At 54.5% G+C, this 12,676-nt stretch overlaps 1 protein-coding gene across 1 annotated transcript; it reads right to left on the reverse strand.

Moving 5' to 3' along the window:
- Positions 1 to 3,182: 3,182 nt before the first annotated feature.
- PDZK1IP1 (PDZK1 interacting protein 1) lies at positions 3,183 to 9,930 on the reverse strand. Its single transcript, XM_009287338.1, has 4 exons — positions 9,861 to 9,930; positions 5,872 to 5,980; positions 3,799 to 3,897; positions 3,183 to 3,255 (listed from the first exon to the last, which is right to left on the reverse strand). The coding sequence occupies exons 1-4, from the start codon at positions 9,928 to 9,930 to the stop codon at positions 3,183 to 3,185; spliced, it is 351 nt and encodes a 116-aa protein (XP_009285613.1).
- Between the last annotated feature and the right edge of the window lie 2,746 nt (positions 9,931 to 12,676).

The raw sequence follows: 12,676 nt of genomic DNA on the forward strand, positions 1-12,676 counted from the left end.
GGGGCTTAAAATCTAATTAAGATTTTCCAACAATAAATTTCATTTATGCTTGCTCCTTTTTGTTCTTTTTAGGATCACACCGAGAAGCAGCCATGAGCCGGCTGCACAGCTCGCAGGAAGGTAGCCGGCTTCGCGCAGCCAGCCTCGGGTCGTGCTTGATGGATAGGTGAAACTGAGGCAGGACGGCATCACGGACTGTGTGGAGGTGAGATCCCACAGGGGAGGTAACAGTGTCTCTTGCAAAAGATGTTTTCCCAAGGAAAGTGAACTCTGAAGGGGCACTGGCTGGGATGAGACCAAGCATTGAGGTTCCTGGGCTAGCCCAAAACACGCAGCAGTAAAGCCTTATCTACAACCACGGGAGGGATCCACAGGGAAAGGGACCCACCGAGCCCCCAGCCCACCTCCACTCCGAACCCACATCCAGACACTGCTGGGGGAACAGCTTGGGCATTCATCACATATTCAGGGCATGCACAGGGCAGGGAATAAATTCCCACTGTTACTCATTATAAGGATGCCGTTTCTAACTCCTTTTGCAACCGAGAGGTAAAAATTAATGGGTTCTCCTCCTCTCGCCACACCCCCAGCCCCCAGCCCAAGTGCTGACATGGCGGGAACGCGCAATGACTAATCCTCCTTAAACCCTGCTGAGCGAAGCATTACCGCTGGACTCCAGAGAGCTTGTTTTTTCCAAACCCACGTGACATTTGGCACCTACGAGAGAAAAGTCTGGGGAGTAGGATCCATTAGGGGCACAAGTGGGGAGGCCCAGGACCTACCCTGGGGCTGGCTCAGCCTCCAGCTGCCCAAGGGAAGGTGGTAGAAGGGAACAGCTCTATCGTGACTCTGGGGATGGCAGCCATCATGCCTCTGCACCCGAGAGCTTGACCCCTCCAACCCTTCTGCCTGCTTTCTTCTACCCCCATGCAATTTCTCAACTGGAGCTGTGATTTCTCAACGTTGAGTCTTGAGGGCATTTTTGAAATGCTTGCCTATGTGAGGCTCTTCGGGCAGATGCCTTTCAGGGTGGGTCTATTACTGGAAGGCTCCTGCTTTACTCCCAAGCCTGAATTTTTGTGTCACCACCCACTAGGGACATTGACAGCTTCACCTGCGGGAAGCATGACAGCAGCTTGCAGCAGCACGAGGGTCCAGCTCCAGCCCCCGGCTCCATCCTGGAGGGCTCCCGGCAGTGGGAAGTGGCCTGTTTTGGGCTGAGCTTCCCATCAGGACTGTTGCAGCTTCACTTTGGAGAATATCCAGCAGGTTTTGGTGGTTTAGGAAAACAGGGTGTTATGCAAGCCCCTGCCTGGGAAAAATCCTGGGCAGCACCTCCTCCAGGAAAAGCTCAGGGCTTTTAAGGTCACTGGTGAGCACAGAGGAGCAGGGGACAGCTCTTGCAGCAGGAAAGCCCATTCAGGGTTGGAACATGCAAAGCAGGATCTCTGCTAGTGAGAGGCAATGCAGTACCTCCAGCCCCAACACCCCATCTGCCTGTTTCTGGCATCACTGCCTGCAAATGGGCCTCCAAAGCACCTCCTGAGCAGAGGCCAGGGCTCCCCCCAGACCCAAACCTACTACAGCTGCTGTTTCACAGCGGGTCTAACATTTCCCCTTGCCCCAATGCTCAGCAGAAAGCAAGAGCAAGCGGTGGTTCAGGCATCCGATGTCCTCCTGCCACCTCTTCCCCCTTGCGTTTGCACAGCCCCAAGCACAGCAGAGCCCCAAAATCATCCTGCTTCCCCCAAACACAGGGGCTGCCAAAAATGCCCCTCTTATAAACCCCATCCCATCCTACCCCATCCCATCCCTCCCAGTTCTACTCCACCTGCAGCCCCGGGCTGCCCTTGATTGCAGGGCCCCTTAACCCTTTCCTCGCTGGTCAGGGGGAGGACCCTGCAAGCTGCTTGGGCAACCGATGTCCCAGGGAAGGCCAAGGCGTTACAGGTCTCTCGTTTCAATCTGCAGACGCCACGGCTTGGGAGCACTTGTTGCTCCCACAGTGGCCTGTGCACTTCCCCAGTGCTGTCCTCACCACAGCAAAAGATGGACCCTGGTTAATGAACAGCCCGGCAGGAGCGGGATGCACCACAGCCAACTGCCCCAGGGAGAGCCAGCACCACCCAGAGCAGCCCCCGAGCCACATGGCAGCAATGCCAGTAAGTGATTGCCATTCCCAGCTTCCAGCCCTGGGAATGGTCCCCAGTTGGCTGTGGGTCTGCACCCTGTGGCTGGTGGGAGTCAGGGAGTGCTGCCTTTCACCCGTCAAGCAGTGCTGGGAAGTGCTGGGTTGGTGCCATGCCTCAGTTTCCCCATCTGGTAAATGGAGGGCAATGATGCTCACCTCCCCATACGGCCCTTCGTGGCTGTGGGGAGGGTCCAAACACCAAGCAAAAAAAAAATCCTCCTCCTTTTTCTCTCCACCATTGACACATAGACACATGCAAAAGTGCTCTTGGCTTCATCCAAGCAAGGAAATAAGAGATGGATCCTACCCAGGAGGGATCACAGAGGAGATAGGGGTGCTGACCCCCATCTAAACACCCTTCCCACCCCCATGCCACCTTCCCTGGTGTCCTTCCCTTCCCAACCGCCCGAAGGCTGGGAGCGCTGCAAGATGCCAGAAAGTCCTTTGGGTGATTAGCAAAAGGACCCTCTTTGCTGTCGTATGGACAACAATTCTCTTTATTGCTCACAGGGAAGATATATACAGGGGAGAACGTTTGTTCTGACATTAAAATGTGTGGTGTCGTAAAAAGGAGGGTGAAACATGGAGAAGAGAGCGGGATTTCCATCAGCAGCTTCCCGGAGGGCGGCTGGGGGTGTGGGGAAGTCCCAGGCGCCTAGCGGGGACCCCTCCATGTCTGGAGCAGGTCAGCACCCCTCTGGGACTGGGGACATCAACCTCACCGACCAGGTGGGGTGACCGCTGGGCAGGAGAGGTGGCACCTCCGGGCCTCTCCTGCGGACCGATGCCCGCATGGACACCAGCCCCTGGGGCAGAAGAGCACGTCCCACACGTGGGAAGGGGAAAGATCAGGAGATGGTGGTGCCGTGGAGAGGTAGGGGAGCTGCTGCGCATGGGAGATGCTGGTGCAGAGGGTCCCTGCAAAAATGCCCATCGCGACAGTGGGAAGCAAAGTGAGAGAAGGAAGGAGGGCAGCCGGCCAGGGTGCCTGTTACATGGCGGTGGTGATCACCCTCTCCTCTGGCTCCAGGGTGTTCTCGTAGGCGTGCTGGCTCTCTTTGGACCTGTGTTGGGAGGGAGAAGCACAGCGCTGAGCTCAGCCCCAGCAAGACCAGCCTCCCTGAAGCCAGCACTGGGGCCTTGACCTTGCTGGTGCCAGCCGTGCATTGAGCGAGGGGTGAGGTGGGGAGGGCGGGAGGGGTCCCCCTGCCAGGAGGAGAGCCAAGCACAGGGTGGGAATTGCTCTAATTTCTAGCAAGGACTGTTTTGACAGTCAACATCTGCGTGGTGACCTATGGCCACTTTTTGTGGTTTCGTCTGTTTGAAACGTGTGATATAGCGTAAGAAAAATGTGGTGTAGCAGGTTGCAAGGTGGTGGATGGACCATGGGGCTCAGCTGCAGAGATGGGGAGAGACCAGGGAGGACAGGATACTCCCTCACCGCCTTCTCCTTAGCTCCTGGAGAGGATAGAAGCCCCAAAACCAGGTGCATGGGACATGTGAGACCCTGAGTGGGAGAGACTGCAGGTCTGCATATCTGAGCTGTCCCCAGAGGGATGGAGCAGAGCCTCGGAGCCATGGGTAGGAGGTCTGAGCAAGTCCTTCACCTGAAGTCAGCTGCAGCAGTTAGGTATCTCCCTTCGTGGCCATTGGACGTGACAGCCTCCTGCTTGTCCTCGACACGCACCACCGTCTCGACATTTTCCCTGGAGGGGGAGAAGAGAGGAGCTGAGAGAGAGCAACAGTGGGGCTGTGCCAGGCAGCAGCTCGTGACGGTGACAGTGCGGAGGAAGGGACTGCTCCAACACCATGGAGATGATAAGGGACCTGGATGTGTGATCCTGGCCTCAGACACCCAGCTCAGCCCCCTTCCCAGCAGGACATGGGTGAGGAGAGACACCCTCACAAGCAGGTTTGCAGGGGCCGTGCCAAGTGCCAAGCCCTGGCTCTGGAGCTGGTACTCCCGGTGCCGGGCTGGCAGTCAGCAAGACTCATTTGTCAATATGTGGGATTGTTTTCTCCTGCTAACTGGTTTTTCCAGTCTTCTTCTATGTAATCTGTTGCAAAATAGTCCCCTACAGTCCCAGCTGACACTGAGAGAAACACCGAAGCTCTGCTGGCGCTGCAGCCCTGGAACAGGAGGGGTTCAGGTGTGCACATCTGTGTGTGCAAAACCAAGTGGCTTCCTCTCGGATGCGAGTCTGGATCGCTCGCAGAAGGAACCGTGGGGCAGGGACTGGGTGTTTGACCTCAGCTGGAGCCTAAAAGCTCAGTTCTGGAGCAATCCCATGGACCAAACAGTGCCGGGGGGGTGTTCAGCTGCGGAGGGTGGGTGCAGGTCCAACCTGTGTGCACATCCCTGCCTCCTCCAGTGCTTACCCAAGGGCAATTTCAGAGGCTTTTCCAAGGAACAGACTGGCATAAACAGGCAGTGGCTTGAGCTGATAGCTGCTGTCACAGTGACAGCGCAGAGCTGGCACCACGCCAGGCTGCCGAGCCTCGCTGATGGATCTTCTGAAGAGAGGCCAGATTAATTAAAACAAGTCGCCATCCTCCCTCAAGCCCTCCTCAGCATCCTCTGCCTCCGGGTTGGGAAGAGGCAGCCGGGCACGGGCAGAAGTGCGAAACACCATCCCTACCTCCCGCTCCGTGGGCTGGGGGCTCCTCCAGTTTGAGGACAAAGGTTCCTCTTTGGGAAACAAAGACTGCAGTTGCAAATCAGACCATATAAATATATATATACATATTGCATTATGCATTGGCCCTGAATGCATCCCAAAGGGCCCCCTTTAAGTGCATCTGGGGCAGAAGCTGACCTGCTGACCATTGGGGTACACGCCAAGTCCCCACCTCCTCGGCCTGGAGAGGCTGCAGGGATGCAGATACAAGAAGACTTCAGCATCTTTGGGTGCAAAGCCCAAAGCGCCCGTGCCGGCACAGAGGAACTGGGAACCAGGCTATAGGGCACTTTTGATCTTCATCCCCTGTTGACTTTGGGCTCAGACTCAAGATCAAGTTACTGCAACTTAGCTGGTTAGCCTGGGTCAGCTGAGCAGGAGCAGCAGTGTGTGGCTTTGTTCGGCCAGCAGCAGGCAAGAGGTAACCAGCCCCGCAGAGCCTTTTTCTGATGAATAAGGCCACCTCGTCTGCCTGTGCCATGGGCTCCGGGTGGAGAGCACTGCCACAGCTTGGCTACCTCCCTCTTCTCCCAGCTCGTCTCAGTGCCTTCTGCCAACTTGGCCCAGTCTGCTTTGCAAATGAAGCTGTTTTGGGCTTGTTTTCCCACGGATATAAGGCACCTGGGAACTGCGCCCCCAAATCCATAGGAAACCAGGCTCAGGCCAGGCCCCCGAGATGCATGCCCATGTAAACCAGCCACGATGCTGCAGCTCTCCCGTCTTCCTTGCAGTAGCATCTGAGTGCTCTGTTTGGGGGTGCCCCTGCGCAGGGAGCAGCGGGGACGGATGGTATATGCTTGCTCCTGGCAATAAGTAACAGGGAGTGGAGACCAGGACAGCGAGAAGAGGACAGGGAGACAAGGACAGGGAGTCTTTGCTCTTCCCGCCTGGCAGCGATCACGGTGTTCACAGCCCTGGCACGGGGATGGAGGCAGCTGGAAGTGACCCGTGCAGAGGCAGCTAAGCCCAACCCAAAGCAACCCCTGGGACTCCCACACTTACACTTTCTCCTTACACCAGAACCTGTTGACTACAAAAGCAATGGCCACCAGGACCAGAAACACAACCACTGCGATGACACCCTGCGACCACGGCTGGAGGCTGCCCCGGGCTGCAGAAAAAAAGGAGGATACATGTTAGACATACATCCTCGGGCTTTATCTGCTTGGCCGAGCTTCTCCCATCCAGCTTCACCAATGTCCAGCCAACAGCTTAGTCCTGCAAAGCCGAGCAGAGTGTGTAGCTGTTAATCCAGGCAGGCTTACCTGGGTGATAGCAATGAAATAAAGTGCAATTAACAGCAGTTTCGCTGGTGTTTGCATGTGGAGCGCAGTGCCTTGCAGCTTTGGGGCCCCATATATACATACATATACATACGCAGTGGGGCACAGATGACTCTGGGATGGGGGGACAAAGGACTGGGGGACATGGAGGGAGGATGTTTGCCCAAAGTGGCAGGGGAAGGAAGGCGGAGGGGTTTCAGCAAACTGTTTATTCTCCATCCCCAGATGCCACAGTCATTGTTCCCGGGTTATTTTCCAAATACTGCCCAGTAAAATAAGGACCCTGCGACAGGGACAGTGTAAAATTTGGTTGTCATTCTCACAGCAAACAGTTGCCGGTGTGGATTTCGGTAAAATGCACTATTCAACAAAGGTTGCCGGTGTGGATTTCGGTAAAATGCGGATTTCGGTAAAATGCACTATTCAACAAGTTTCCAGAGCAGCAAACTGATTTATGATGGGAAATTGAAGGCTGAAGCATTCAGAGCAACAGCTTCCAGCACAAAGGCCCGGCAGGGCTGGCGGGGGGCCAGGCAGCGGCAAGGGGCGACAGCGGGTGGCCAGGAGCCGGCCGTAGCATCCCCAGCCCCCCCAGGGTAGAACAGACTCACAGGTTCATTTTTCTCTAGCCAGACCTAAGCAGTGATCCAGCCACAGGTGGGAAGGCTGTGAGATGTATTCCTGGATGCAGAAGGAACTCAAGGGCAGGGCAATGAGAAGAGGAAACCTTGTCCCAGTCCTTGCTGGAACGGCTGCTCCTTGCCTCCCACCAGCTTTTGGGCAACAGAGCACTCAGACGTAGTCAAACCCATCCTTAAATGTTGTCGCATCAGCACCAAAAGGAGACCTTGCCCATGCAGACACATCCCCTTGGGATCTAATTACTATTTATTCAGGCACGGCTTTTCCTCTTTGCTGATTGAAACTCCAACCCTTGCACATAAATGAGGTCCCTCTGGGCGGGCAGATGGGACAGGTGGAGGATGCTCCCCACCAGCCTCAGACCACTTGTACCCAGCCCCTGCCACCAGCACCCGCGAGACCGAGCTGCCCCAGGACGAGTGTATTGGTATTTCAATCTGATTCAGGAGCTTTACGCTAGCTGAATACTTCATCTGTCTCACGGGAGACAAATCTCTGCTATAAACAGCAAATAATCTTTACTCGCAGCAATAAAGGTGGGCTGTGTGCTCCACATGTGCAAACCCCTCATCCGCAGCCAGCTCCACGCCAGCTCTGCTGCTGACAGCCCTCATCTCCTTCGTCTGGTTTTGGGGAGGGGGACTGTCCTTTGTTAAGACCTCCAGCTCCTTGAATCCTTACTGCAAGAGGCTTTTATTTAGAAAAAAAAAAATGAAAACACAAAGCTCATTTTTTCCTCTTGGAAGTGAAATCAGCCTGGCCAGCTGATTCACCACCTGTGCCACTCCGGGAAGCAGTGGCAGCCCCGGGCAAGCGGCTGGGCGAGCAACCCCGGAACAACGGCCTTCAGCCCCCCCGCCTCCCCGCAAAGACACTTGCCATGTTTACGGCAAGGTCCCGGGGCCAAAACTCAAGTGGGAGGAATTCAGGCGGAAATCCCCTGTTGTATCAGCGTGTTTCGGCTGAAATCCCATCATATCAGCAGGCTGCTGGTGGGGGTGCTGGGGGGGGCGGTGGCAGTGAGGAAGAGCAGAGCTTGGTCCCCTCCTGCCCTACCTGATGGGCAGGAGGTCCTCTGGCCCCTGCTGCCCACCACCCCCGTAGGTGCAGCCCCGAGCACACCTATTGCCTCCAGGCTGAGCTTTGGCCTACTTTGCTTCCTCCCTCACTCTGTCCTTGGCTGTTATCTCAGCCACATTTATTTATTAGTTGTGGTTTATTTTTCCTGCCGGGGCCAGCGTTTCCAGCCTAAGCCTAGGAGGGGATGGTCAGGTCCAGCCCTCGGTGAGGTTTCTGCTGGGGTTAAGGGAGTTCAAGGTCAACCAGGGAATGAAGCCAGCAATGACTGAAATCGCCAAATTTGCATCTCGTGATCTTCAAGCAAAGGAGGCGAGAAGATAAGTGGTAGGAAACCTCCTCCGAGCAGCGGTGCTCAGGAAGTACTGTATGTTTTTGCAAGCGAAACCTCACTCAGATGTCTGTTTCCACCAGATTTCAGAGCATCCAAAGCCAAAAGGAAAAATACCAAACCAAAATCAAGCAGTTCTGGCTTTGAGAGACCATGTAGAGCCTGGCTGCAAGGGGAGATGAGGATGGTAGGGGGAACAGCAAATGCCCCCTCATCAGGCTGAAATACCCCCATGGGTGCAGGGAACTTGCGTGGGCATAAGAAAGGAGGAATGGGTACCAGGTGGAGGCAAGAGCTTGATAGCATCTTCTCGGGGAGTGAGTATGCAGATGCCAGCCCTGGGGGCCACCGCCTGGCTGGAGCCCCACCGGAGCACACCTTGCTGCCCTGCCAGGAGGGATGGCTGAAAGGATGAGTCTCGCCTGTGGAAACAGGACTGTGTTCCTGGAAAAATGCTTTACCAGGGATGCCTCTCCTGGGACAACCTGTCCCTCGGGCTCTGCCACCTCCTCTCTGTTTCACCCCACAGCAATGATGGGTTTTTCCCTCCAGAACAAGGTCTTCGAAGTCAAACTAAGCAATGTGGAATCTGCATCCCCGGCAGACGTGTGTCCATGCATCTGCAGCTACAAATGAGACCAAGGGAAGTACCAATGCCAATATAAGCCCTTGCACGTGTTGTAACTCTGTTTTCATACTCAACGACTGGTTTGAAGACACAGATCTGCTTTTTGATACATCTTCCCTGAACGCTTGGAAAGCATTGGCTGGCCCCTGTCTTTTCCCCTCTCTGAGGAAGCTGTGCCAGGCTCTGAATCCTCATTAAAGGCTTTTTTTTTTTTCTTTCCAGGCAACAGCAAAATTTTCAATCCTGCTGACGGTGGAGACCCCAGACTGTTAAATCCTCAGCAAGTTGGTAAACAAATACAGGAAGACCGGTCAGGGCTGGGGCATCAGCAGGAGAAAGGGGGAGGGAATTTTCCAGGACTTTGGCAGCATCAGATGAGTTTTAATTACTCCTTATTATTTCTAGCGTTAGACAAGTCCTTCCATAAATTTCCTAAAAATAATGCCCTAGCCATAGGAAGTTTCTCTATTAAGCCTTTGGGAAGGGAACGGCAGGGCAATTTGCAGAGGAAAATATTTGCTCCCTCACCTCAGCAGTGATCAAAATTACAGATTAACAGGAAAACCTGCGAGCTCGGGGAGCTACCCAGCACAACGCTTGCCCGGGGATGAGAGCAAGAAGAAAAAAAAAAAAAAAAAAGCCTTAAGAAAACAGATTACTCATCTCGGTGCACAGTCCTTCCAGAGGTAAATCAGAGCTGCTTTATCTCCGTGTAAGCAGGAGAAATAAACCTTGGACGGCAGTTTCAGCCTTCGGCAAAACAGGCAGAAAGTCTCCGTGTCCCGGCTCCAGCAAGACCTCCCAGCCCACCGGACACCCACCCGCCCCGATTGCCCGCTGGTATGAAGCCGGAGCTGAAGCTTGGGCAGGAGCTGGGTTGTTTTTTCTCTTCCTAAGAGGCCCTTTCGCAGATCTCTTGTCCCCAAAGCCACCCCACCGAGCAGCTCCTGCCTGCCTGGGGCTCGGCGCACCTTCCTGCCTCCCCCTTGCCTCAGTTTCCCCAGGAGGCCAGGCAGCTGCCTGCACTTACCTTCCTGGCAGCAGGCAGGCTCCAGCGCCAGGAGCAGCCCCAGGAGGAGGAGGAGGCAGCGGGCAGGCATGGAGGCAGGGAGGGCTGCGGGCTCTCGGGGTGCAGAGAAGCAGCCAAGCACAGCTCCTCCTCACAGGGCGCTCACTGCACTTGGGCACGCCGCCCTCCCACAGCAATGAGCGCTTGGTCAATTATCAAACACATTAACGAGGGAGGCTGATGCTCACACCTGGTTATTCAAATCCTGCTGCAGGAAGGGGTGGAAGGAGGTGCCTCTTTCTTTCTCCCGCAGAGACTGGTGGGGAATTTGGGGCACGGTGACTTGAACCTGACAGTCCCCTTAGGGCGTGGAAGGGGACTCAGGCATAAAATATTTGCATGGGCCCAGGAGGAAGAAACGACACCCAGATGGGTAAATCTCTCCCCCAGCATGGCTACAGCTCTTGGGGAACGTGGTTGAACAGGACCTGGGTGTCCCCCAAGTCCCCCTCCCCACAGCAGGAGAGCCGGGGGATCCAGCAATGTCCCAGCTCTGACATCCCTTCCCACCCCGTGGGACCTCGGGTCCTGGGGATGCGGGGAGCTGCCCACCACGGGCCCCACTCACTTCCTTGCTTTTTTCTTTTCAGCAAATGTCATTAACAACCCAGCAAAACACATTTGTGGCTTAAAAACATCCGTTTAATAAACCAGACTCAACGCCGAGTACTGCCTCCCACCTCCAATGCCTCGTTTAATGGAGAGATTGTTAAACAGAGCAAACACAGCATTCATTTTATTGAGCCTTCAGGGATGTTTCCAAAATTTCTTTGACACCAGAAGAGGTAGAAACACCCAAAGACCTGCAGCAGATAGCAAGGCTGGCCCTTCACAACAGCTGTGCAGATGCAACCTGCAGCTGGCCCTTCACAACAGCTGTGCAGATGCTGCGGGACAGGGAAGGTTGCAGGTCCCAAGTTAAGCAGCTTCCCAGCCCGTGCCGGGTTTAGATGGCTGACAAACCCACCCCACAGGAAGAATAAAAGCTATTTGGCTTCATGGCTGTGCAACTTCAGTTACTCCCGAAGGAAATTTCAAAATTGTGAGCCAGTGGTTTCGTCGTCACTCTTCTCGTGGTGTGTCATAGCATCTCCATAAGCCCAGCACCACAGGGCCACTGGGCATCTGCCTCGGCAGCATCTGCTCTCCTGGCCTCAAGGTCTGGTGGTCCCCCCACTAAGGACCCCGCCTGGGTGCCAGGTCCCCATGCGGGCACCCACAAGGGACACACACTCAGGAACGTGCAGCGCCCTCAGGAATACATATCCACCATTGCAGGATTGCCTTCCTTCATCCCTCCTCTTTCCCCTGGATCTACAATAATGTAATTTATCCTGAGAACAAGCTGGAGCTGGCTTGGGCTGTACAAGACTGAAGGCCAGTTCCCGGCTCTCTCCAAAATTCCTTTCCATGGCCAAATCCCCACCTGCAACGTGGGATAATCCCATTCCCAAATCTGCGAGTTTTTGCTTACGAACTCCTTGGGGCAGGGACTCTCCCACTGCACCCAGCAAGGAAGTGGCATGACAGGGACCTGCCCATAATGAGGCCCCATAAAAGCAATCTAATCCTGTTACAGAGAGAAAGGAATGGCTTGCGAAGAAATAAAAATGAGGGTGAACTTTGGGTTCCCCATGACTTGCTTCCACATTACCTATCTGGGAAAGCGTGCAGAGCTTGCGATCTTTGCTGCCTGCTTGTTGTTTGTCTCTTAGCAAAAGCCTGGCAAAAAAACCTAGCTGTTTAGAGCAGAAGGCTTTATCAGCAGATCAGAAGTCCTAGAGAAGCCGGTCCTGCTGCTGCCCTTGGAAAATTCAAGGTCTGAGACATCTCTCTGCTATTGCTCTCCACCCCACAGTCGCGCCTGGGGCTGCAGCAGGTTGCTCACGGGGTTCCTCCTGGTCCTCCTCCACACGTACTCCAGGTGCTCTTCTCACCCCAGGGCTCTGCCCAGCCTAGCTCCAGGGACCCTGGGCTGATTTTCCAAGGATAGGGATGGCTCAAGGATCCACCCATATCCTATGGTGTGTTAGGGGTACAGGACGTGACAGACCAGACCCTGAGATGAAGGCAGGGCTGCTGTGCCTTCCAGACAGGGGTCTTGCTGTCGGCTCCCTTCTGAGGACCAAGTAGTACTTTACCATTGCACATTCCCACATTTATAAGGAATTTAAGGAAATTTAATTATTTAATTGTTCTGGGCTTGCTGATGAGGCCAGGGAATCACTCATTTGCTTATCTCAAAGCTTCCCCGTTCTCCAATGCATCTTCTTTAGCTCAGGGCAGCTATTAGGAAGGTATGTGCTATTGTGGCCGAAAGCACAGGTGGCACTTGCTTGGTTGCATATCGGCTGGATCTGGCCTGGGGGGATGAGAAATAGCAAGTCACTGTAATGGCAGCAGCCTTGTTGCAGGGGCAAAGTCAGAAATTTCGGCAAATAATTTGCCACCCAGCTCGTCCTTTTGTCCTTCTGGCCGTGGCTTGGGACCTGAAGAGGTGAGAAGCTCTGCGTTTCTGCTGCAGCCAGAGACAGCTCAGTTCTCTCTCAGGGACTCGTGTAAGCAGTTGCCTGTACAACAGGTCTTGCACAAAGCAGGTCTTGGAATTTCAGGATTTACACTGATATCCTCCAAAAATTGGCATTTTTTCCCCCTAACAAATATGTCGCTTTTAGCCAAAATTAACATTTGCTCAAAGCAACATTCCTGAGCCTAAAATGTGTTCCTGGGTGATACGGCTCAGAGCACAGATGCCAGTTCCTCTTCGAAAAATGTTG

Source organism: Aptenodytes forsteri, unplaced genomic scaffold (genome assembly GCF_000699145.1).
Source record: "Aptenodytes forsteri isolate BGI_AS27 unplaced genomic scaffold, ASM69914v1 Scaffold119, whole genome shotgun sequence".
Classification (NCBI taxonomy): Eukaryota; Metazoa; Chordata; class Aves; order Sphenisciformes; family Spheniscidae; genus Aptenodytes; species Aptenodytes forsteri.

Excerpts from the sequence above, each read along its gene's own strand:
- PDZK1IP1 (XM_009287338.1), bottom strand. The coding sequence starts at position 9,930 with ATGCCTGCCCGCTGCCTCCTCCTCCTCCTGGGGCTGCTCCTGGCGCTG. Across the intron at positions 5,981-9,860 it reads GCCTGCCTGCTGCCAGGAAG|CCCGGGGCAGCCTCCAGCCG; the intron begins GTAAGTGCAGGC and ends TTTTTTCTGCAG. Across the intron at positions 3,898-5,871 it reads TTCTGGTGTAAGGAGAAAGT|GGAAAATGTCGAGACGGTGG; the intron begins GTAAGTGTGGGA and ends CTCCCCCTCCAG.